The sequence below is a fragment of the Chiloscyllium plagiosum genome, unplaced genomic scaffold (assembly GCF_037043375.1).
Source record: "Chiloscyllium plagiosum isolate Xiang-an unplaced genomic scaffold, Cpla_swu_hap1 HiC_scaffold_4, whole genome shotgun sequence".
Classification (NCBI taxonomy): Eukaryota; Metazoa; Chordata; class Chondrichthyes; order Orectolobiformes; family Hemiscylliidae; genus Chiloscyllium; species Chiloscyllium plagiosum.
This window is the reverse complement of record NW_028270142.1, coordinates 21,419,409-21,445,256: the sequence shown is the minus strand read 5'-3', so window position 1 is coordinate 21,445,256 and position 25,848 is coordinate 21,419,409. Positions and strand designations below refer to the sequence as shown.

General features: G+C 39.8%; 1 protein-coding gene across 3 annotated transcripts; it reads right to left on the bottom strand.

The window, feature by feature from the left end:
- Positions 1 to 819: 819 nt before the first annotated feature.
- Positions 820 to 25,490, bottom strand: ebag9 (estrogen receptor binding site associated antigen 9). Of its 3 annotated transcripts, none has more exons than XM_043689020.2 (6): positions 25,187 to 25,490; positions 13,592 to 13,670; positions 8,442 to 8,603; positions 8,054 to 8,161; positions 6,273 to 6,364; positions 820 to 3,003 (listed from the first exon to the last, which is right to left on the bottom strand). In XM_043689020.2, exons 1-6 carry the CDS (start codon positions 25,474 to 25,476, stop codon positions 2,883 to 2,885), a joined length of 852 nt encoding a protein of 283 aa, XP_043544955.2. In that variant the 5' UTR covers positions 25,477 to 25,490; the 3' UTR covers positions 820 to 2,882. The 3 variants fall into 3 exon arrangements, with proteins under 3 accessions (XP_043544955.2, XP_043544953.1, XP_043544952.2); XM_043689018.2 differs by having other exon boundaries at positions 25,192 to 25,411; XM_043689017.2 differs by lacking the exon at positions 13,592 to 13,670 and having other exon boundaries at positions 25,192 to 25,490.
- Between the last annotated feature and the right edge of the window lie 358 nt (positions 25,491 to 25,848).

Sequence of the window (25,848 nt, the reverse complement as noted above, 5' to 3'; positions counted from 1 at the left end):
AGTTATGATCCAGACAGACCATTTTAAGCCCTGTTGTGGGAAGCAGGAATTTAAATCATCTATTTAAATCTATAACAGAACTATAATAAACATAATGATCAGAAAACTACCGATCATAAAAGCGCATCTTGTTTATTAATGCCCTGTAGCAAAGGAAACCTGACATCTTTACCCATTCAAGTCACATATGACCCAAGATCCAAGTTATTTGGCTGACTCACCTGCAGTTGGAAATTGTCTAGCAAACCGCTGCCATATTAATACGATAGAACTCAAAGTATAAAAAGTACTAAACCAAATACAATTATTGAAGAACATAGATTACCAACATCTTTGACGACCAATAGAAATTAGTAATAAATACTGAACTTATCAGCAACGTCCATATTCCATATATGAATTAAGGCATACAAACACATTATGTGCTTCTCTACTAATATGTATAATGGTAATTTATAGTCAAGTGACATTAAGTGGTGATTCAATTCAGAATCACTACAACTGTTTTGTAGGTTTTTACAGTAACTGCTTGAAAAATCTTTTTCCTGCCCAGAAGTAGCCACTCATCTAATCTAGGTGTTCACTACAACAGAGAACTGTAGCTAAAAGTCCAAGGTTAAGAACTAGTCCTTGAAGAAGCTGGTGTTCCCTCTAAATGCATTACTAAACCTTTTAGGTGGTGGCCTGGTATGAACTAAATTTTAAAGACACATCATCCATTTGAATGTTGTCAGTTACTTTAGGATGGTCTGTACCACTGTAATGTGAAAGTGCAAACTTCTTTCTGTCTGTAATCAAAGCTGGACATGAACCAAAATATAAAACACAAATGTTTATTTTTCAACAAAAAAATGACTTTTTAAAGCAACCAAAACATATAAATCATTTCAAAACATTTGAACGTGCAGTTTTGATTGTTCACCCCTATTAGGAGAAAGTAAAGGTTTTGTAGGAAAAATCAGATAGTGCTTCATGTTTCATTAAGTGTCCCACTCACTGAATAGAACAAAAATCGCATGAGTTTTCAACGACCCTTTTAATACTGTACAATGTACTGTGCAATAGATTTAAACATGGGTATTGTACAGGCAGGAAAATTTATACAATTTACATTGCTTAGTGTAAAGGTTGCTGAAAAGAAGTAAAGCAGTGGCAAGAAACAAACTTACAGATGCTCAAAGAAAGAATTACACTTCAAAGAGGCAATGATTATCAGCTTGTAAGAATTCAAATTATTCGTCAAGTCGACCTGCGAAGACATCGGATATGGCCACTCAAGATCTCACTTTACTGTTCAATGCCAAAACCAAAGCTGTTGAAATAATTTCAGATGTTGGGGATTGTTTACTGGATTCAGCGTTACTTTCACCAAATTTGTTTGAAGTAATAACAATTTTGAGAAGCACTGAATCAGAAAGAAAATGTTACTGCAAAATGCTCAATTGCAAGATATACGGTGCACAGACTGAAACATGCACCCAACCACAAGAGATATTGCATGGATCATTTAAAAGCTACCATCAGCTTTTTATCATGATGATGCATGTTGCTATGTTTAGCATACTAACAGAAATGCCAAATGTAACTCTTCATTTTATTTTGGAAAGTTACCCTAAAATGAAGTGCACAGAATAAGAACAGCCTTGGGTGACCAACAATAAATATGCACTCATTTTGGAAAATGGACCCAAAGTTGGAAGCACCTTAATTTTGAAAAGTCATATGCAAACCAAGTGTATTTTAACAATCCAATAAGTATGTTTAAATTGAAACATTTGAAAATAGATGGGGAGGAGTAGCATTAAAGTATTAGTAGAGAAAGCTTAGGTTTGTCTTATTTCAGACAATAATAATGTTCTCAGTTATGAATTATAGAAATCAAACTACAAATATGCATCAACTTACAGCAGAACAACTGCCATCTTCATTTAAGACATCATCTGAAAATAACCAAAGGGAATAAGCAAAACCGTTTAATTTTTAAAAAAACTGACTTGGCTGGTTTCCAAAAGACACAAGTATGGCAAATGCTGCAGAGTTGTAAACTACATAATGTTTCAAATTTTACAGTGCTGTGACAAAGACCATTTTCTATGACTTTTGATACAAGCTTCATTGCTTCCTGCAGAACTTGTACTTGAATTAGTAATCTCAACCAAAACTGTTAACATCCAGAATATCAAAAGGTTAAGAATTTAAAACTAAAGAGTTTCAGTGACATTTCTCTATTTAGCTGCAGCCAATTACTCCAGAGTAGACAATTTACTTGATATATACAAATGCATTTAGTAACTTCTTTTAAATTTATTATTCTCAATAACCCATTAAAAGGAATATATACAGCACAAAACCTCATGTTTTGATAATTCATTGATTTCATTGGTAATATTTCAATGCCTGGTGTAATAGAACAGATGGAAAACTGATAAATCCAGACACAAAGGAACAAACCAGCATACATTGGTGATTAAATATAATTCCAAATAAAATATATTTTACACACAGATAAATTATGTCCATCAAGCTATAAATATTCCTATATTCAACCTGAAGAATCAGAAAAGAACTCCAGGAAGTAACCTATTAAGGTGATCAGGAACTGGTGCAATGAAGTACTGTACTCAACAATGCACTGATTGGATAGCTGAGAACATACTGTATATATATACTGTAAAATCTTCTATCTAACCCAATGATTTCCAGTAATCCATGAAGTTTTCTGAGCATCAGATGGTGAGTTGAGCTAAAATGGTCAAATGCACATCAGTAGAAATTACTTATAAAAATGTTCTTCATTGAAGTGTACTGATCATCGTTGGCCATGGGAGGGAAATACGACTTGCTCCTTTGCTGACAGTGACAGGTCCATACATCGCTCACAGTTATGAAAGTTTAACAGCAATTTTATTCTGTTCTTTTCTCAGTAATCTTTGTGCATCCTTCTCCATCTTCTTCTTTTGTTGCTCAGCTGACCTCTTCTCCCTCTCTGCAAGTTTCTGCTGCCTGAAGGGTGGGCAGAGACATGAAAAAATGAACAGAGCGTTAGAACCATTTTTGAGAACTAGAAAAATAATGCATGGCTCAAGTGAAAAAAATATTGGAAAAAAATGGATATAAAAACAACTTGCACAGTAAGCCAAAACAGTATTTGAAATTACTTTCGATAGCTCTCAATATTGATGCTTCAACTAGGGACTTCAAATCACTGAACTAAACCTTTTGCACAAATCAGCATTTAACAGTTCCGATAACTTTGTAACAAGATGCAGCTTTTCAATGTTATTTTAGTTCAGAAAAAGGACATCTGTATTCAGCACATGCATACTTTAAAACAATGTGAATAATTTTATATTAAATTTCTGAACATTCAGTCCATCTGCTGTCCTTTAAGTCATTCTCAGGACGTGGGTGTTGCTGGCTGGGCCAGCACTTACTGCTCAATGCAAGTGTCCTTGAGAAAGTAGTGGCAAGCTGCTTTCTTGAACTGCTGCAGGTCACTTCGTGTAGTAACACTGACAATGCTGCTCGGGATTTTGACCCAGCAACACAGAGGAGGACTATATATTTTCCAAGTCAGGATAGCGACAGTCTTGGAGAGTAACTTCAAGGTTCTCACATATCTACTGCCCTTGTCATTCTGGATGATAGTGGTCGTGGATTTGTCCAGGCGCTGTGCAGGGGAGAGCTCATGAATTTCTGCAGTGCATCTTGTAGAAGAAACACAATTCTGCTAATGTGCATTTGTAGACTCCAAGCCATACAGCAAGGAAACAATTTTTGATCCAACCATTTCAGGCCGAATATAATCCCCAGGTAAATTAATCGCACCTACCCTTGCTTGGACTATACCCCTCCAAACATTTCTTAATCATGTACTTATCAAATACCTTTTAAATGCTGTACTACACCTGCATCCACCATTTCATCAGAAAGTTCAGTCCATTTGAGAATTACTTAAAAAAAAAAGTTGCCTCCTCAAGCCTTTAAATCTTTCTCATCTCACCTTAAAAATAGTGATCAATAGCCTGAATAGCCCCTAGTTTTAAAATCCCCAACCCTAGGGAAACCATTCATCTCATCTATACCCTTCATGATTTATAAACCCCTATAAGGTCACCCCTCAACCTCCCATGCTCCAATGAAAAATGGCCCAACCTATCCATCCTCTCCTTATAATTCAGACCCTCCATTCCTGTCAACATCGGCAAAGAAAAGTATTTAAAATTAAGTATTTTAATTATTTGAAAATGTTGGAAATACTCAGATCAAGCAGCATCTATACTGAGGAAATGAATTAATATTTCAGGTCATAAGAATCCAGAACTGCAATATTTTACTTACGTACAAGCACTTTAAAAACTGACAGAGTTACACAGTCAGGAAGCTAATCGAAATATGGGAGTTGAAGCATACACAGGGGAAACATTCCAAATAAGTTCTGGACTACGGAATGGAAAGAGTTAGATAACGACAAAGAGCTATCCTTTAAAAGTTCACAAAGTCTTCACACTGAGTCAAATCTATGTCTGTATCAGTATATCCACCAAAAAACACAAGTCAAAATGCAATATAATGAAAAAGCAAATTAAAATCACAGATGTCGTCTAATGACAACTTGAAATAGTTTAACAGCATTGAAAAGCAGATTTTTCTTTTGTGATTGCACATTATTACATGGAAATATTACATAAAAAACAGATGCAAAAACTTTGGGAGATAGCAGCTAAAAGAAATGGAATTTAATTAATAAGATCCACAATGAAAAGCTGAATGTGTCACATGGTGTAAATGCCCACATGATTCGCTAAAATTCTGAGAGAATGAAAATCTGTTGCAAATGTGCAACTCCAGATCCAAAGCAATGTGATTGCTTTCGCAAGTCACTCAGTTCAAGGCTAATTAGGGATGGGCAACAAATGCTGACTTCACCAAAGACACTCATATCCCATGAAACAATTTTTAAAACTGTTTTACTTCAACCCTAGTTTTGATGGATCTCTCACCCCATTTGCTCCATCAGTAGCTCCCACACACTGAATATCTCTTTCTTTAGCTCATGTCAGATTTTGCCTGAGTGGACTCCTATGAAGTTCCCTGGGACTTCTACAATGTCAAATGTAACTGCAACTTATTGTTTGACATTTATGTGCTTTGGTTAGGCTATTAATGTAAAAACAATAGTGTAAGCCATTATACACAACTTAGTATTACTGCACTTGTTGCAGTATCAAATGGTGGTTCTTTTATGATGGTTTCTTGTCTGCTATTAAGACTTGCAAGCTTACTACCAATTTGTGCAGATTCAAACAGTTGAATACTTCCAGGAAAGGTGGACGTAACTACTGCTGTCTCTCAAACTCGGAGTATGGCACCATGGAACCCTGACAAGAATTGGGTCAAAGAAAAATCTTGCATTCAGCTAGATGTCAGCAAGTCGCAAAGGAAAATGATTGCACTTGTAAGACAATGGTCACCACAGCCCAAGGATGTTGTCTTGGAGTGGATTCTGAGTCCAATCGTCTTTACTAACGGCCATCTCTACATAAGCAAAGCAGCTGGCCATTGCACTGACAATTCCAGTGTTCTGCTGAATACGTAACCCTTGTGACTGAAGCAGTGTGTTTGACCTTACAACAGAATTGGGTAATAATCTTGAAAGTAGGAAAGCCCATCCCTATTGACATTTATATTTGTGCAGATGATGAACTAAACTAGCTGCATCGATACAGTGACTGCTAGAATAGAGTTTTCAGTGTGTTTTTAAAAGTTCAAGTCAGATATTTGATGGAATATTTGCCAGTCTCCAGATTAATGATGTTCCTCCTTAATCATGGAGGTCAATATCCCTACCTAGTATCAGCACTGCTTTCTTGGAGGCTCCTTGGGATATTAGGAAATGTAACATTCCAAATGTTTTCCATATATTCAGAACAAATTAACTTCACCTAGTCACAAAATCTTAACGACCTTCAGTGACTCAGTGGTTAGCACCGCTGCCTCAACGCCAGGGACCCAGGTTCAATTCAGTTCTTGGATGACCGTCTGTTGGAATTTTGCACATTCTCCCTGTATCTGTGTGGGTTTTCTCTCAGTCTGAAGATGTGCAGGCTGGATGGATTAGTCATGGGAAATGCAAGGTTACAGGGATGGGTCTGAGTGGACTGCTGTTTGTACGGTCGGTGTGGACTCGACGGGCCAATTGGCCTGCTTCCACACTAAGAATTTTATGATTCCACTCTATTTGGGTACCAATAGCATCTAACTTTGATTACCTCAGCACTTCCTCTGCCTCCCAGGTGGCATCACCCTCCTCTTCCCAGGCATTAGTATTTTCCTGCCAAGTCTCAAAATCCCCCAGCTCAGGCTGTAAGAGAGGAAAAAACAGAAATCATTTTTCATGGAATTTGTAACGGAATGCAATATGATCCAGCTTCAAAATCTAGATATCTACAATGAGATTTAATTACTCTATTAATCATAGACATTTCTGAATTTTGGATACATACCAAAGAACTATTGTATCACCATTCCTTTACCGTTAGTAGGTCAAAATCTTTGAAATTCCTCCCTCATCACAGTAGGTATATCTACAATTCACGCATTGCAGTTTTTCAAGGGGAAGTGGCTTCCCATCACCTTCTCAAAGGCTACAGGCAATAAATGTTAGCTTTGCCAGAGATGTTTACATCCCAAAAAGATACAAGAAAAATTGGCCTAAAAATTTTCCAAACTAGGTCAGAAACCATTTCTGAATCAGGTAAGATTAACAATGACCCACAATCTTTGATCTGGTTTTTCTGGGTAAACCTCTGGGTCAGGAAGTTAACCAACTGAATCTGATAGAGGAACCCAGGAATCCACGAAGATAGGAACAGAAACCTGATGTGAAAATCATGCTCCCTTTATGAAATGAGAGTGCCATCTTCTGAAATTTAAAGCACTGTAGCCACATTTACAGTTATTGAGAGAATCAGAGTCTAAGGTAAGTGCGTGGGTAGGGTGCCAAGAAACTGGGCCAGTACTCCGTGACAGCAGTTAGGACAAAGTGGCACTGCTGGAGTGAGACAAGTAGGCTGAGTCCGAAAAGGTCAGGTTGGAAGGAGGTGGCAGTGATGGATGGGATGCTTCAGTCTGGTGGCAGTCAGTGGGGAGTTGGGGCCAGAGATGGGTGGAAAAGATGTGCTTTGAGGCTGCCGGGGTGAAGTTGTTATGCCAGATGTGTGTCAATGGTGAGTTAGTTTATTGATCATACTGAAACTTCAACAGGTTTCAAACTTCTAACTTTTCCTGGACAACTACAAAGCCTAAATCAGTCAGAACTGTGCAGACTCTCCAATTCTGACCTAGCATTGAGGAGTCCTATGGAGGATTCCAGTCTGGATAAGGGCCCAGTAGTATTTTCAATTTCCTTGGCAATTCCCATGCAATCAGCTACAGCAAGACACCCCCAGGTTCTGACCCGCAACTCCAGTCTACCCTGCTGCAACAACTTTCTTACTAATGGAAGATCTGAGCAATTTATACTGTCGTTCATGCACACAATGCATTTCAAAGTCAACTGATTAATGTGTAAGCAACTGTAAGCAATAACACCAAGGAAAACAAAGCCAAGACACTGAGAAACTTGGATTCAAGTTAACATTACTGGACGATATAGACTACGTTTCCTCCCCTACCACTTTTGCTGAAGGTGAGAGAATGCAAAACAATATTAATTAACAATTTGTGAAAGAATTTAATCATTATAGTGATAAGGCACTTTAAACAAATTTAATTCCATGCCTGACATTGTAATTTAAAACTCACTTGATCAGTTAACATTTGTAGAATTGCATTAGCATTTCCAATGATAATTGCAGAACAACAATCGGTACACTCACAACATAAAGCTTAAGGGAAATTCTGAAACATCACTTGTTTTTAATTCTGCAATAAAAGTTCAAATGTTTTACACAACATAAAACAAAGCCTAGCTCTGATCAGTCACTTAATCCTTTTTTTTCCTGGGAGCTATTAAAAATAAAATTCAATGCAATGTAATTAAAATACTTACTGATGGTTGATTGAATGGGATGTCCTGTGTAGCTGCTAGTCTACTGGAAAATCCTACATTACCATCTTGCATTCCAAAATTTAACGGCTCTTTTTTCTTAATAATAATCTATGAAATAAAGAAAATGTGTTAATTCAAGCAAAGACTTACTGAATTTAAGATAGGATTTTAAGAGTTTTGTATTCTTCACCAAACTTTACAAAAATTGAAATCAAAGTCTGCCCAAGTCCAACCAAAGTCAGTAGTACAAATTGAAACTAAAATATACAACTTAATTGGATAATTGTTACCAATAGTATTAAAAAAAATTAATAACCTGCTTATTAAAGTTTGCTTAAACATTTTTCTACTGTTCATTTTTAGCATAGAGAATATTAGTATGACATACTTTTTGAGGTTTTCGTATGGTTGGTGTCATATCTTTAAAGTAATCAGGCTCTTCAGGCTCTCCCGTGCCATTTTGTTGTGTTGCTATATTACCATTGCCTCCCTCAATTTTAATACTTGTTGGACCGTCTTCATCCCAGGAACTCCAATCTTCGACCTCAGGCTTAGGAGATTTAAAAAATGGATTACATCAACTCCAAATAACCAACCTCCACATTATCAAACAATCTTTTTAGTTTCTTTTGTTTTGTCAGCTTATAAATTGGAAACCCTTAATTCAACTGAAGATTCTATAAATTGAACCTCTCAAATGCACAACGGCAGAGTTTTCTTTTTACCAATACATAGTGCATACTTCCTTCCCACAGGAAAATGCTATTTATTGAAGCCCAAAATGGCAACAATCAATCATTTTGTGGCTGCACAACTTTAACACAGGTTAAAGACCACATTAATTACTGTCAGCTCAACAAAGCCTAAAGTGCTGTACTCTTGGACATTTACATCTCAGAACACACTCACTAGTAGCTTCAAAAAGGATCACAGTTCAACTTCTCTCAGATATCTTGAGCTCCGAGGAACTGTTTCATTTCAAGTTTAGTCTGCATTTTTGAGGAGCTGGGTTCAAGAGTCCTGGCCAGAAATGTGGGAGTTTAGCCCTCAATGAAAGAAAATGGGAGTACAGCGGCATTCTAACTGTGGCTGTCACACCTTGGAATTTCCAGGCCCATGTTTAACCAATTAGATTTCATTGACGGAATAAGATATGCTGCAGATAAAGGGGTAGACAAGCAGGATACTGGAGGAACACAGCAAGCCAGACAGCATCAGGGAATTCAGCCTGTAAATATGCTGGGCTTCAATTTCCAGAAGGCATTTGACAAGATGCCCCATTTAAGTATTTTGTAGAAAATAAAAGTTCATAGTGTAGAGGATAACACATTAGCATGGAGATAAAACTCACTGACTGGCAAAAAACAGAAATCAAGAATAAAACATTTTCAAATCGACTGGACATGACAAGCAAAATCCTGACCGGGTCTGTGTATACACACAGTAAGCTTTTACAAAATTATATCAATAAGTTAGATTTGCAGATGACAAAAAAGATAAACAGGAAAGTATATTGAGAAGACACAAGGGGTTTGCAGATAGATATAGACAGCTTGAGTTCGCTCGCAAAAAATCTGGCAGATGCAAATATAATCTGAGAAAATGTGAAATTGGAGAAAACAAAAAAAAACTAGAATATTACTTGAACAGAGCACAATTGTGGAATTGTGAGATGCAGACGGATCTAGGTGCTTGAGTGCATGAGACACAAACTGGTAATATGCAGGTTAATTAAGTAACTAAGAAAGCAAATGGAAGATTATCCTTTATTACAAGAGGAATTTGACACAAAAATAAAGAAAATATGCTTCAGTTATACACAGTATTGGTGAGACCATGTCTCAAATACCACATGCAGTTTGGTCTCCTTTGCTCGGAAGGATGCAAATAAATTGAAGGGGGTTAACTAAACTGATACTCAGAACGACAGAGTTGTTATTTTATAACAATCTCCGAAACTTCTGAAATTTTACTTTAAGGAAAGAAAAAAATGAAAGAAAAACAAAGTTATCAACTGCCATAAAAACCCATCTGGTTCACTAATCCCTTTTGTTTATCATCGTTACCTAGCATGGAGAGGTACATTGCAAAAACCATGCTTCAGGCCATGTACTTTTACCTCTGTATTTGAAACAGAATAACTACTGACCCCATTGTGATTTTTTTTCCAGTTTTCACACCACCTATGCTTATGCTAATAGTTATCCTGACAATCATCCTGAAATGTGGTGTGGTTTCTTTACATGGAACAATGACATTAAGAAAACAAGTTAGCTCAACAGATGTTTCTCAATCTTATGTATGAAGATACCCATTTGTGTGCCATTTTCAGGGAACCTGGATTAAAATAAAGGGGTGGAGGCTCTTAACATTAGTCTTCAGTGCCCTCAGTCACAATGATCTTCCATCAAAGGTAGAATATTTCCGATGGCTAGTGTATAGCTACATTCACAACACTTCAGATAATAGAGCAGTTAGTGCCTACATACATGCAGCAAAACCTGAACATTCAAGTTTGTGATATGTGGCAAGTAGTATGTACACCATACAACAACCAGGCAATAAGCATCTCCATGAGGAGTGTGTCTAACAATGTTCGTTTGACATTCAACAACCAGAGAATTAGCATTCACCAAAGAACATACAGCACTTTCCACACAAATACTGTGGCTGTGGAGTATTCTGTGGTGAGTAAATCACTTTCTGACTCCCCAAAGTCTTTCCAACTCATCCAGGAGGTGAAATACTTCTACTTGTCCAGGTTGCTCCAACACGCAGTAGGAGTATACGTAAGAGGGAAATCAGGAGGACCAAAAAAAAGGGAACATGAGATAGCTTTGGGAAATAGGGGTAAGGAGAATCCAAAGGGATTTTGTCAATACATTAAGGACAAAAGGGTAACCAGGGAGAGAATAGCGCCCCTCAAAGATCAGCAAGGCAGTCTACGTGTGGAGCCGCAGGAAATGGGTGAGATACTTAAAGAGTATTTTGCGTCAGTATTTACCTCAGATGCTGCCTGAACTGTTGTGCTTTTCCAGCACCACTCTAATCTAGAATCTGGTTTCCAGCATCTGCAGTCATTGTTTTTAACCCCTTTACTGTGGAGAAGGACATGGAAGATATAGAATGTAGGGAAATAGATGACGACATCTTGAAAAATGTCCATATTACAGAGGAGGAAGTGCTGGGTGTCTTGAAACGGTTAAAGGTGGATAAATCCCCAGGACCTGATCAGCTGTACCCGAGAACCCTGTGGGAAGCTAGGAAAGTGATTGTTGGGACCCTTGCTGAGATATTTGTATCATCGATAGTCACAGGTGAGGTGCCAGAAGACTGAAGGTTGGTTAACATGGTGCCACCATTTAAGAAAGATGGTAAGGAAAAGCCAGGGAACTATAGACCGGTGAACCTGACATCAGTGGTGGGCAGGTGGTTGGAGGGAACCTTGAGGGACAGGATTTACATATATTTGGAAAGGCAAGGACTGATGAGGGATAGTCAGCGTGGCAAATCATGTCTCACAAACTTAATTGAGTTTTTTGAAGAAGTAACAAAGAGGATTAATGAGGGCAAAGCAGTCGACACGATCTGTATGAACTTCAGTAAAGCGTTCAACAAGGTTCCTCAGAGAAGGCTGGGAAGCAAGTTTAAACCTCAAGGGATACAGGGAGAACTAGCCATTTGGATACAGAACTGGCTCAAAGGTAGAAAACAGAGGGTGGTGGTGGAGGGTTGCTTTTCAGACAAAAGCGAAGAAGGTTAGCTCAGGTAAAATGGGATCTTGATCAGATGAGCCAATGGGCTGAGGAGTGGCAAACGGGAGTTTAATTTAGATAAATGTGAGTTGCTGCATTTTGAACAAGCAAATCAGAGCAGGACTCATACTCTTAATGGTAAGGTCCTGGTGAGCGTTACTGAACAAAGAGCCCTTGGAGTACAAGCTCATTGTTCCTTGAAAGTGGAGTTGCAGCTTGATAGGGTAGTGAAGGAAGCATTTGGCATGCTTTCCTTCATTGGTGAGAGCATTGCGTACAGGAGTTGGGAGGTCATGTTGTGGCTGTACAGGATATTGGTTAGGCCACTGTTGGAATATTGCGTGCAATTCTGGTCTCCTTCCAATCCAAAGGATGTTCTGAAACTTGAAAGGGTTAAAAAAAAAGATTTACTAGGATAATTCAAGAGTGGGAAGATTTGAGCTGTAGGGAGAGGCTGAATAGGCTGGGGCGTTGGAGGCTGAGTGGTGACCTTATGGAGGTTTATAAAATCATGAGGGGCATGGATAGGATAAATAGACAAGGTCTTTTCCCTGGGGTGCAGGAGTCCAGAACTTGAGGGCATAGGTTTAGGGTGAGGGGGGAAAAGGTATAAAAAGGGACATTGCAACGTTTCACACAGATGGAGTGTGTATGGAATGAGCTGCCAGAGGAAGTGGTGGAGGCTGGTACAATTACAGCATTTAAAAGGCATCTGGATGGGTGTATGAATAGGAAGGGTTTGGAGAGATATGGGCCAAGTGCTGGCAAAGGGGAATAGATTAGGTTATATCTGGTTGACATGAACAAGTTGGACTGAAGGGTCTGTTTCCATGCTGTACATCTCTACGATTTTATGACTCTAATGCTCAGTTAACTTAAAACCAATAATGCATGACTATGATTCTTGATGACTTCTTGTGCAACACTTTAAGCTTTGCCCGGAGGCCCACTGAAGATGTTACCTAGTAGGGTGATGAAACGTCTGGAAATGAACCTTCCAGCTCAGCGAGCAAACCTACATCCAGAACTTTAAGCTTTTATTTTCTTTAGGATTGACCTACTGTGGCTGCTGTAAGCACAATACAGTAATGCATCAAGCTTTCTATAATGGTACCCTCTAAAACTGCAATCTGTTTTGCCTAGAATACAGTCAGCAGCCACATGGCAACACCATCACCTGTAAAACACCCTTGATATCATGTACCCTCTAGACTTGGAAACATATTGCCATCACTTCATCACAGGGTACAAATCCTGAAACTTTTTCCAATCTATCTGCACGTTGGGTGTACTTGTCCAAGAAATCAGTTCACCACCATTCTCATAAGGACAGGTGGGTGAGTAATAAATGTTGGTTAATCAAGAACGATGACATCCTTTGAGAACAAGTAATAAAATGCACCTGGCCAGAGGTACAGGCTGTCTTTTTCCTTCATTCTTTCATGGGACATGAGTGTCAATGGCAAAGCCAGTATGTACACATATTTTCCATCCCCAATGTCCAATGCACTGAGTGACTTGTTAGGCTATTTCAGCAGCCTGTTAAGAATCAAATTGCTGTGGTTTGCAGTCACATGCAAGTCAGACCTGGCAATGATAATAGTTTTCCTTCCCTAAAGAACATTAGTGAATGAAAGAAGTTTTTATGTCAATTGAAAATAGTTTCATAGTTATTAATTTGCTAAAAAAAACATCCTATTGTCTTGCAGCTGATTACAGCAAGTAAAGCACTCAATTAAAATGACCATTGAATGGCAAGACTAATGTTTTTCAAAATGGGTACCTGCTTTGGAACAGATGGATAATCAACTGTTGTTGGTAAGGTTATTTGATCGCCACTCAATTTCCTACCCCTTCCAGACCTTGAAGGAAAGAATAATGCAGCATTAGCACATCATGTGTAATCTTTCCATTTTTTTTTAAATAACAAGACGTGCTTAAATAGTCTCAAATACTGTGCAATTGTTTTACAAAAAAGCTAGATGATAATTAGCCACCTGAAATTCAACATTACATGAAGGAGTTACCCCAAGGATTTTTAGTTAACATCATGTAATAACGTAAACCAATTGTTAAATTGCCATAGTTGGATGTTATGATGTAAAACTTTAAACTGACTTGTGCTTGAAATTAAACAAGTTTAATATTTTACTTGCAATTAAATATTAAGGAAAGGGGCAGTATTCAGTCTGCCTGCTATCTTTTCAAACAGGCTAACATGAAAGTGGAGTACTGTAGATGCTGGAAATCAGAAACACAATGTGCTGGAAAAGCTCAGCTGGTCTGAAAGCAACCATAGAGAGAGAAAGAGAGAGAGAGGGGGAAAAAAAAGAGTTAATATTAAGTCCAATAGGACTTCAGTGATCTGAAACATGAAACATAGAAGCTGCCAGACCAACTGAGCTTCTCCAGCTCTGTGTGTAAGAGAGACTTGTTGATTCATGCAGATTTGCTCCCAAGTAGCAAGCTCAGGTTTCAATTACAAAACAGTGGCTCAGAATCAGTGATCAAGGTGAAATGGGAAGCTTTTTTATTTTACAGAGCACTTCAAACAAAGGAACTGCAATATCAGTAACCATGAACATTATCTGAGTAGAAGGTGGTGCAAAACAAAAATAATTATGACTGCAAACTAGGCAAAGTTGTTTTTCGCAACAAGGGCACCCTGAAGCATTACTGCTTTCACACTTCAAAATATTGTTAATTCTGTATACAAAACGTGACTGTGAACTTAGTTTAAATGTGGAAATGCTGTAACTGATCAGATAAAGAAAGTGCGTACGTCAAGCTTGGTTTGCAGCAACTTGTCATGTTACAGGTAAATTAAAACTGGCCTTTCAACAATTCGCCAACTTGTTACACTAATAGTCGATTACCCAATGCTCCCCTGCCATGTGGTAATTCTGTTCCCATCTCATTAATATTTGTATCACTAAACTACAAGGCAATGACAAACTCCAAATAACAAATCATGAATACCAAAGGCGCATGGCTACTCTGACATTATCATTGCCAAATTCCTTCAATGTCAACATCTTTAGCTAAGTATTAACAAGAATACAAGAACGGCCACAAAATTGCCATGGCTATTGCAAGCATATCAGCAGTTCAGGCAGCATCCGAGGACAGAACGCCCTGGTGCTCACCTTCCACCCTACCAACCTTCGCATAAACCAAATCATCCACCGACATTTCTGCCACCTCCAAAAAGACCCCACCACCAGGGATATATTTCCCTCCCCACCCCTCTCCGCCTTCCGCAAAGACCGTTCCCTCCGTGACTACCTGGTCAGGTCCATTCCCCCCTACAACCCAACCACCCATCCTGGCACCTTCCCCTGCCACTGCAGGAACTGCAAAACCTGCGCCCATACCTCCTCCCTCACCTCTATCCAAGGCCCTAAAGGAGCCTTCCACATCCAAATTTTTACCTGCACATCCACCAATATCATTTATTGTATCCGTTGCTCCCAATGCGGTCCCCTCTACATTGGGGAGACTGGGCACCTCCTAGCAGATCACTTTAGGGAACATCTCCGGGACACCCGCACCAATCAACCACACCGCCCTGTGGCCCAACATTTCAACTCCCCCTCCCACTCTGCTGAGGACATGGAGATCCTGGGCCTCCTTCACCGCCGCTCCCTCACCACCAGACGCCTGGAGGAAGAATGCCTCATCTTCAGCCTCGGAACACTTCAACCCCAGGGCATCAATGTGGACTTCAACAGTTTCCTCATTTCCCCTTCCCCCACCTCACCCTAGTTCCAAACTTCCAGCTCAACACTGTCCCCATGACTTGTCCTACCTGCCTACCTTCTTTTCCACCTATCCACTCCACCCTCCTCCCTGACCTATCACCTTCATCCCCTCCCCCACTGACCTATTGTACTCTATGCTACTCTCTCCCCACCCCTACCCTCCTCTAGCTTATCTCTCCACGCTTCAGGCTCTCTGCCTTTATTCCTGATGAAGGGCTATTGCCCGAAACGTCGATTTTACTGCTCCTCGGATGCTGCTTGAACTGCTGTGCTCTTCCAGCACCACTAATCCAGAATCTGGTTTCCAGCATCTGCAGTCATTGTTTTTACCTAGCAGCAGCAGCACATGACTCACCTAATTTTTCAAATGCATCGCCAGCATCTATAAGGTTTGAATCAACATTGTGACACAATACTGCCCACTTGCTTGGTTTAGAGGAGCTACACCACTCAAGCAGCTCAATAGCAATGAGGACAAAAGGAATTTGTTTTATTGATATCCCACCCACCAACATTTATCATCATTTTACCACAGTTGCAGTGCATACTATTTGTATGGCAACTTCAGCAATATCTCCTAGGTCATAACTGTTGCCATCAAGAGGCACAAAGTCAGCAGGTATAACGGAACCAGCAATATGAATTCCTCCTCAAGTCACTCACTGCCCTTATGCGGACATATGGCATCATTCTTTCTTCAACAAAGGTTGTTGCATTTCAAGATCCAGTATGACTTTCTGAAGGACAAGTAGATAGATGCCACAAACTACTTTAAAATAAAACCTGCTGTAGGAGTACTACTTCAAAAGATAGTGATCCATCTGAATTTGACTCGAGTGAATATGCACAATATGCCTGTACAAACCAGTTGAACATGAGGAAACATCACTCCCAAGTATGATATTGCTCTTGCCTACATCCACATTTCAAACAATAAGTCAGAATAGAAATGAATATGTCCCTTACCACCTCAGATTTGAGTGATTATTTATAATATTCCAACTGCTATCCAGCTGAGATGCACAAGAATTGTGAGCTTCCTTTGCTTATGAGCTATTTACTTAGAATATTACGTAGTTAATCCAGCAGTAACTACTAAGTAAATAATTTTGCAATACTAATTTAAGTTGCTTAAGAAGACACATTTGTTGACAACAAAGCTTTAGAAGACTAGAGTGGCAGACTGAGTGGACAGGGGAACAGACAAACTTTAACGTGGAGAATTCTAAAACCAGGGGGAAAAAACAGGAAGGGGGATAAGGTTAAATGATCTATAGCGGAAGAGAGAGAATCCTTTAAAACACAAGTGCAGATAAAGTCTTATGAGACTTAAAATGCTCATTTATAAAAGGAACATACAAGGGCTTGCTGTAGTATAATGCTATAATTCTCAATCCTTTTTGGCTAAAGGATCCCTTTTCAAATGGATTAGTAAACAGAGCACTCCAAATCAAGCACAATGATAGGATTTGTTTCACTGTCCAGGTGTTTTTTTTTTTATCTGTCTTTCCTTACTTAGATTCAGTGAGATGGCAAAGACACTATGGTCCAGGTTTTCTGATGGTCAGATAATCATTTCTAAACCATAGATGGGATTTGTACAAGGAGATCCGAAAGGAATTGCCCAAGAAATTCAAAATTCCACTTGCTTAATAGCCGGAACCTCCAGAAGTATCTAATTAAAACCACAAAATACAGAGATCCACTGCAGTTATTGTATACAGTCACTCTGGAAAAGCAAGACTATTAAACTAGGGTAATTCCTTGGTAACTATTTAGGTGACTGTCGAGATCAGAAACATTATAAGGGTCAACCTACTTGGCACTCTACTCCCTCCTCACTAGGTGCCTCACTCTCCTGGCATCCTAACACTTACCAAATGGTCTTTTCCCTGAGGTGCGGGAGTCCAGACCTAGAGGGCATAGGTTTAGGGTGAGAGGAGAAAAATATAAAAGGGACGAAGAGGCAACTTTTTCACGCAGAGGGTGGTGTGTGTATGGAATGAGCTGCCTGAGGAAGTGTTGGAGGCTGGTACAATTACAGCATTTAAAGGGCATCTGAATGGATACATGAATAGGAAGGGTTGAGAGGGATATAGGCCAAGTGCTGGCAGGTGGAATTAGATTAGGTTAGGATATCTGTTTGTCATGGAAGAATTGGTCTGAAGGGTCCATTTCCATGTTGTACATCTCTATGACCTGTCAAAATGGAAATACAGTTTTGCATTCTGAAGGAACACTGCAAAAAATCTGCTATCAGAATAAGGAGCTGTTTTGTTGCTATTATGCACTTTCTAATGCAATGTGCATATGATTACCAGTCCTGAGAAATGCTGGCCCAAGAGCATTCAGTTGCATTTATTCAACTCTCAGACAGGATCAGAAAAACACCTATTTCATTCATAATTCATTCATTCGTATTAAAAGTACCCCATTAAACAGGTCTTTCTGAGATTATAAATGAGTGGTTAGAATTGAGACCATAGAGTTACTATACCAATACTGTTGTACAAGTGTGATTATACATATATAATTATGCATATGTGACAAGTATACACTTTAACTAATACATAAAACATAATACTAATACTTGATGTTGTCTTTTGTTATGGGAGTCGGTGGTGAAATAGTAAAGTCAATGATAGTCCAAAAGCCCAGGATCCTGCTCTAGGGACACAGATTCAAATCCCAACAAGGCAGAAATCGAATTAAACCTGGTATCAAAATCTAGTCTCAACAGTAACCAGGAAATCATTGTAGAATGTCAAAAAAAAACCCCACAGAGTTCACTAATGATTTTTAGGAAAAGAAATCTGCTGTCCTGAATTGGTCTGATGTACATGTGACTCTAAACCCACAGCAATGTATTTTTCTCAAATTCTCTCTCAATCCATTCTGTTGTATCATATTGCCACAAAGTCTAAGAATGAAACTGGATGGACCACACTGACTCGGCACCCACCCAGCCACTGGAAAAACCCAGAACTCTCAATGCTGCAAAGTCTACCTTGCTAACTAACGTCTGGAGACACATGCCACAATCTAATCAGGCAACAGCCTGACACAGTCACACTCCGAATCAGAGGCGGTGGTGCAAGGCGACAGTCAGGTGGGTCTTGCCTGGGAATCCTCAACATTGACTCCAAATCCATGAATCTCAAGCATCAAGTTAACATAGGTAAGAAAGCCTCATGCTAATTGCCACCTGCTTGGCTAGTAAATCTAAATATTCTTTCATGTTGAACAATCATTGGAAGATTCAGAAGGTGGCAAATACAGACAATATACGAAGTGAGGGACTTCAATATCCATCACAACGAATAGCTCAGCAGCACCACAAACAAAAATAGCTGAGTTCTAAAGGGTTTTTTTCTCCTCTTTTTATATTCAGAAGTGCTAGCAAGTTCTGAAGCTGCCAGACTGGGTTTGCAGCAGGTGGTAAGTGAACCAAAAGGCAACACCCATTTGACTTCATCCTCAGTCTGCCTGTTAAAGATGCTTCTCTTTCTGGCAAAATCAGGAGTGACCACCCCACAGTCTCTGTTAGGACAAAGTCCTACCTTCACAGTGAAAATACCCTCCATGTTGTGTGTCATTACCAGTGTTAAATCAGATGCAGCTTAAACTCAAAACTGGGCACACATGTGACACTTTAGGCCATTAGCAGCAGTAAAACTATATTCGATCACACAACACCAGGTTAGAGTCCAACAGGGTTATTTGGAAGTGCAAGCTTTTGGAGCGTTGCTCCTTCTTCCGGTAGCTAGTGGGGCAGGATCATAGGACATAGAATGTATAGTAAAAGATCAAAGTGTCATATAACTGACGCAATGTATTGAACAAACCTGGATTGCTGTTAAGTCTTTAATCACTTCGAATGGGTCACTTGCAGGTTTCGATCCATTAATATGTAAATCCCAGAACTTCTTTCGAGTCACATTCCTGACTCAAGATGAAAGATTTAACAGCAACCTAGGTTTGTTCAATACAATCACATTAGTTGTATGACACTTTGACCTTTAACTATACATAGTGTCCTGTGTCCTATGATCCTACCCCAATAGCTACCTGACGAAGGAACAGCACTCCAAAAGCTTGTATTTCCAAATAAATCTGTTGGACTATAACCTGGTGTTGTGTGATTGCTAAACATTGTCCAGCCCAGCCCAACACTGGTACCTCCACATCATCATAATCTGTAATTACAAGCCTAGCATATCTAACTCCACCATTTAGTAGGGGACCAAATCTGGCTCACTAGAGTGTGCAGGACAGCATTCATGGAACATAAACAGACATACCCAAAAATGAGGTGTCAACCTGGTGAAGCAACAACACATGACTGTGCATGTCAAATATGATATGCAAGTTTGACTGATAGCACTGCGAGATCCCACATTCAGATCAGATCAGATCAAAGCTTTGCTGTCCTACCACTACCAAACTTGAATGGTGGGGGAACAATTAAACACCTAACAGGAGAAGCTCCCACAAATATCCTATTTTCAATGATAGAGAAGTTCAGCATATCAGTGGAAAAGGCAAGACTGAAGTTTTAGAAGTAGCTTCAACCAGAAGTGCCAAGTAGATCATCCATTTCTACCTCAGCCCGAGGTCTCCTGAATCACAGATGCCAGTTTTTGACCAGTTTAATTCACTCCACATGACATTAAACTACAATTGAAGGGGCTAGATAATGAAAAGGCTATTTTAACCCTGACACCATTCTGCCAACATTACTTAAGACTTCTGCTCTAGAACCAACCAAACCCCTAGCCAAGCTGTCCTGGTACATCTACAACACAGGCACCTACCCAGCAATGTATAAAATTGATCACATATGTCTTCTCCACACAAAAAAAGGATAAATTCAACCAAGCCAATTGGTGCCTCAGTCTATCGTTGATTGTCAGCAAAGTGATGGAATGGGTTATTTGTCAATAACATCAAGTCACAATGCTCACCAATTACTGGCTCACAGACTGAAGATTATCAGCCCAGAAACTGTTAATAAAATATTATGCCATGACTGATCCCAACTCTGCTTTCAGAAGCAAATAATATAATTTACAAAGTTGGACCAACAGCCTAGAAATTAGATTTAGGATTTGGAACAATTTCAGTTTTTGTTTACCGTTCCTGAAGCTCACATATCTTGATCAAATCACTGTACTTCAAAGCACCCAAATATGTATAACGACAAGTGCACTTCTATGTAATAATCACTGACTATTTTTCAAAAGCGCAATCAGACAAAACTTTGCCAAATCATGAAGGTTATAATAGAATAGACTAGTAATATTTAGTCATGGAATGTCAAAGATGGAAGAGAGGGGTGAAACAGTTCAGGAAAGGAACCTGCTGCTTAAGCTTGCAAATCTGTAGAAACAGTCACCTGTGAGGAGCAGGGCCATCATTTCTAGTTCATCACCAATTCAAACATTTGTCATGGACTTTACATTTGATAAGCTGACTGGTTGTGTCAGAGGGCCATTTTAAACAGTACCAGAGTCACTACAGGTCAGGCCAGGACTGAATGGCATATTTCCTTGACTAAAAGTTCGGTTTCTTTTTATGACAATATGACTTTGCTTGCCAAGCCAACATTTATTGCAGATCTCAGTTGACCTGGATGAGGTGACAGTGAGCCACATATTTGAACTGTGACAGTTCTTGGAGTGTAGGTACATGCACAGTTAGATAGGGAATTCCAGGCTTCAAAACCAGAAAGAATTTGACAGGTGGTGGCTATTCTGTGCATCCGCTGCCCTTGTTCTTCTAGACAGTAAAGCTTGCAAGCTTGGATGGTGTTGTCAGAGCAACCTTTGGGAGTTGCCACAATGTATCTTGAAGAAGGTACACACACTGCTGTCACTGTCTGTTGATGGAAAAGGAAATGAGCGTTGTGGATGGGTTGCCAATCAGCAGGGTTCCAGGAGGTTTTAGGGCTCCTTGATCTGAATTCTGTCAAAAGGTGCTTTTATGTTAAGAGCATGGCAGATTCTCTTTTGGCCATGTTTGGACTAGACTTTGATCAGGTCAGAGCTGCATGGTCCTTGTGGACCTTAACAGGAGTGTCAGTGAGCAAGTTTTTGCTGTGTAAGTGCCACTTGATGGCAGTGGTGATGAACCTTCCATCGTTTTGCTAGCCATTGATGGTATACTGACAGAGAAATAATTGACCATGTCCACAAGATGTGGGACAAATGTTACAAGTGTGACTTTCCATAATCAAAACAGAAATGTTGGGGAAACTCAGGAGGTCTGGCAGCATTAGTGGAGAGAGAAACAAGTTAACGTGTCAAGTCTAACATGACTGTTCTTCAGAACTCTGGCAATTTTCTACTTTGGTTGGTAGCTGCCAGTGCTGGAGGTATACTGAAATATCCTGGCTTGGAATGCTACTCGTTTTAAGAGCACAAGTATTCAGTTAGAAGAGCTGTAAAAGATCAATCATGTTTAATGTAATATTTTATTATCGATGTTTGTGAGATAATCCCTAAAGTGTCATTAGTGGAGTAAATATGTGAATACACATAATGCCATCCAATTCTGTAACAAAAGGAAACCTAAATGCATGTATATTATCCATCTCTTTCATCATTTTAGAATGCCATCAATCTCAGTTCCATAAGACTTTTATCAGGTTTATGACAGCTTCTGAACTTGTATTGCCCTTTAACATCATTTTGTATGTCAACTCACCACAGGTTTTTAGTGCTACCTGCCTTTTCCTTTCAATGTAATAGCAAATGTAATGCAAGTTATACTGAAGTTACCTTTAACAACAATGCTGGTTTTGGTGGAAGCTGTAAAAGAACAAATATCTTGGAAATGCAGGCAGTCATCTTCATCAAGGCTATTCACCCCTCATGATTTTAAAAAACCTCACTGAGTCAACCCCTCAGCCTCCAACACTGCAGGGAAAATAGCCCCAGCCTACACAGCCTCATCCTTTATCTTAAATCCTGTAGCGTTGGCAACATCCTTGTAAATCTTTTCTGAATACTTTCAAGTTTCACAACATCTTTACTAAAGCAGGGAGACCAGAATTGAACACAAAATTCCAAAAGCTGCTTAACCGATGTCCTGTACAGCTGCAACATGATCTCCCAACTCTGACACTCAATGCAATGACCAATAAAGACAAGCACCCTAAATGCCTCCTTCACTATCCTATCTACCTGCGACTCCACTTTCAAGGAACTATGAAACTGCACTCCAAGATCTCGCTCTTTGGCAGCACTCCCCAGGATCTTAATCAGTGTATAAGCCCAGCTCTGCTTTGTCTTACCAAAGTGAACACATTTACCTAAACTATACTTCATCCGCCACTCATTAGCCCATTTTCCCATTTTATCAAGGACCCGTGGTATTTTGGAGGTAACCTTTTTAGTTGTCCACTGCACCAATTTTGGGGTAATCTGCAAAATTACATCCCACACTTCCTATATTCACAGCCCACATACTTCATAGTTTGTTTTGAAGGCAGCCATTTTTCCTATTTCAGTCCATAATCAAAAATGCAAAAAAAAGTGCCGTTACAGGTTCTTACAAGGAGACAGCTTTCTCAGCTAGAATCTTACTTTTGTTTAGCTTTAAGAAAACGTCAGAAAATTTATGAAAAAAAAATGCTGGTGCGGTACATTAATATTTCAATTAGATTCTATAAAATAGCAAAGACAATAAAATATCACATTGAGAACAGTGGAATGTACCTCCTGATGTGCAAGATGCTGTATGAATTTGTTTTACAATCCCCTACATCAGACCAGTATTGAAAATGCCAAAAATTGAGATCAGTGTACAGCAACAAACGAACAATTTTAAAGAAACCTGCTTTAATATTTCTTCACATTTATATGGCATTGATTTCATCACTTGACTCAATAGGTGGCATGTTGGCTCAGTGGTTAGCACTGCTGCCTCACAGTGCCAGGGACTCTGGCTCAATTCCAGCCTCGAGCGACCGTCTGTATGGAGTGTGCACATTCGACCCATGTCTGCGTGGGTTTCCTCCGGGTGCTCCAATTTCCTCCACAATCCAAAGACATGCAGGTTAAGTGAGTTAGCCACACTAATTTGCCCATAGTGTACAGGGATGTATGGGTTAGCTACATTAATCAGGGGCAGATGTCGAGTAATAGGGTAGAGGAATGAGTCTGGCTGGGTCACTCTTCGGACCCTCAGTGTGGACCTTTTGGGCCAAATGGCCTGTATTCACAATGTAGCGATTCTATCTTTGAAAACCTCATTCACGTCATCGTTAGTTCTAGAGTTGACGACTCCAACCTCCTTCTTGGCAGCCTCAACAAACTTGAGGTCATACAAATCCAAGTGCTAACTTGCACTAAGCACTGTGGCCCTCATCTATTCTCATTGCATACATCAATCCCTGGTTCAACTATGCCTCAAATTAAAAACTTTGATCCTTGTTTCAAAATCCTTTCACCTCCTCATATTCATGTATTTGCCTTCAGTCTTACACATTTCCAAGACCTCTGCACTCCTCAAGTTCTAGTCTCTTGAACATCCCTTTCTAAATGATAACACCATTGCCAATGTGCTTTCAGCTGTTTGTCCGTAAATGTTAGAATTCCTTCCTAACCACTGTCTTTTCAACAAAGACACCCCTTTGTTCAAATTTCTGGTCACCTATCCTAATATTCCCTTCTGTGGCCAGATTTCAAATTCTATGTGATACCTCTTCTGTCAAATACCTTGGGATTGACTTACAGCATTATTGCATATATTAAAACTTGTTATTCATAAAAACCAGTAGGTCCCAAATCTATCAATGCAGTGCACCTAATGAATCAATTGAAGTTCTTGAAACACACCATTGTGTTGTTCTCAGATGGTTAAAAGTCGTTTTGCACTCCAAACCCATCGAAGATTAGAGGACACTAACAGCCATTAACTATAAACAATATGCATTCTCAAAGATGTATATAGTTCTTGAATATTATCCCAATTTTCTTCTTAAACCAGCACTAGATGTAATTACTTAAATTTCCACACCGAGAGCACTTTTTACCCAGTTATACCTTTATGCTTTGAATTTCAGGTCTCAACATTTCAGCTGTTCAGCTAAAGTTTAGACACACATTTAAGAAGCATCTAATTGACCTACCCCAATCCTACATTTCCATACTCTCTCATCCAAGAGCAGTGTTCATTTGTTTCTCAACAATGTCACAAGAGGATAATCTTTCACCCAGATAGTTTTAAGCATCAAGTGGACAATGTGCCATATTATCCATGATTGAGCATACCCGATGGGCTGAATGGCCTAATTTCTATTCCTGTGTCTTATGGTCATACTCTGAGTCAGAATTGCTCCGTACACCAATAAAAGGTTTTGCCATTCAAAACTATCTGAGATTAGGAGGTTGAAAAGTAGCAATGTGATAACACAAATACAAATATATTTTGAGTGATAAAAATACTCAAAAAATGCACTGATCCAATAAGGGGGAGGGGTAATTGCAAATGTAAAAGGACAACTGTTGGAAGAAAGTAAATGTTATGTTTTAACTATTGATTTTAAAGCTACAATAGCCTGCAGACAGTTCACGACAATAAGCCAGTGATTATATGAGGCCACCAGTACATACAATACCTGCAGATGAGCCTCTTGAACAGGGACAGCAGCCACGCTAAACATGTACACACTCTGAGTGAGCGTAACTGACTGATGGCCATGGTCACCTGGGGGAGAGATCACCGACACTGCACAGCTCCACGGCCACCCTCTCAACCCCGCCACCTCAATCACCACAACGGCGACCATGAAACCAAACCATGCACCGACTCCGGGGCCTACTCTCGCAGAGCAGAGCAGAGCAGCGCACCCAAACACAGGCCGACGCCAAACCAGCCGGCACCGACAGCGCGTGCGCACCATCCGTAACTCCCACCCCCTCCCCAGCACGACCCGGAAATGATCGTCATCACCCCGACCCTTCCGACAACAGGGAAAGGTCAGTGCTCCTACGTCACACTGGAGTAGGTCAAAGGGCAATGCATTGAAGTTGGATTTTGGAGGGGAGGGGAGGAGAGAGAGAGGGTGGGGATTATAAAAGGGTTGGGGACAGAGAGGGTGGGGTTTATATAGGGAGTGGAGACAGGGGGTGGGGATTATAAAGGGGTTGGGGACAGAGAGGGTGGGGATTATAAAGGAATGTGGGGACAGAGAGGGTGGGGATTATAAAGGGGTTGGGGACAGAGAGGGTGGGGATTATAAAGGGGTTGGGGACAGAGAGGGTGGGGTTTATAT

Excerpts from the sequence above, each read along its gene's own strand:
- ebag9 (XM_043689020.2), bottom strand. The coding sequence starts at position 25,476 with ATGGTGCGCACGCGCTGTCGGTGCCGGCTGGTTTGGCGTCGGCCTGTG. Across the intron at positions 13,671-25,186 it reads GAGGCTCATCTGCAGGTATT|GTCTGGAAGGGGTAGGAAAT; the intron begins GTATGTACTGGT and ends CTTTCCTTCAAG. Across the intron at positions 3,004-6,272 it reads GAGGCAGAGGAAGTGCTGAG|GCAGCAGAAACTTGCAGAGA; the intron begins GTAATCAAAGTT and ends CCCACCCTTCAG.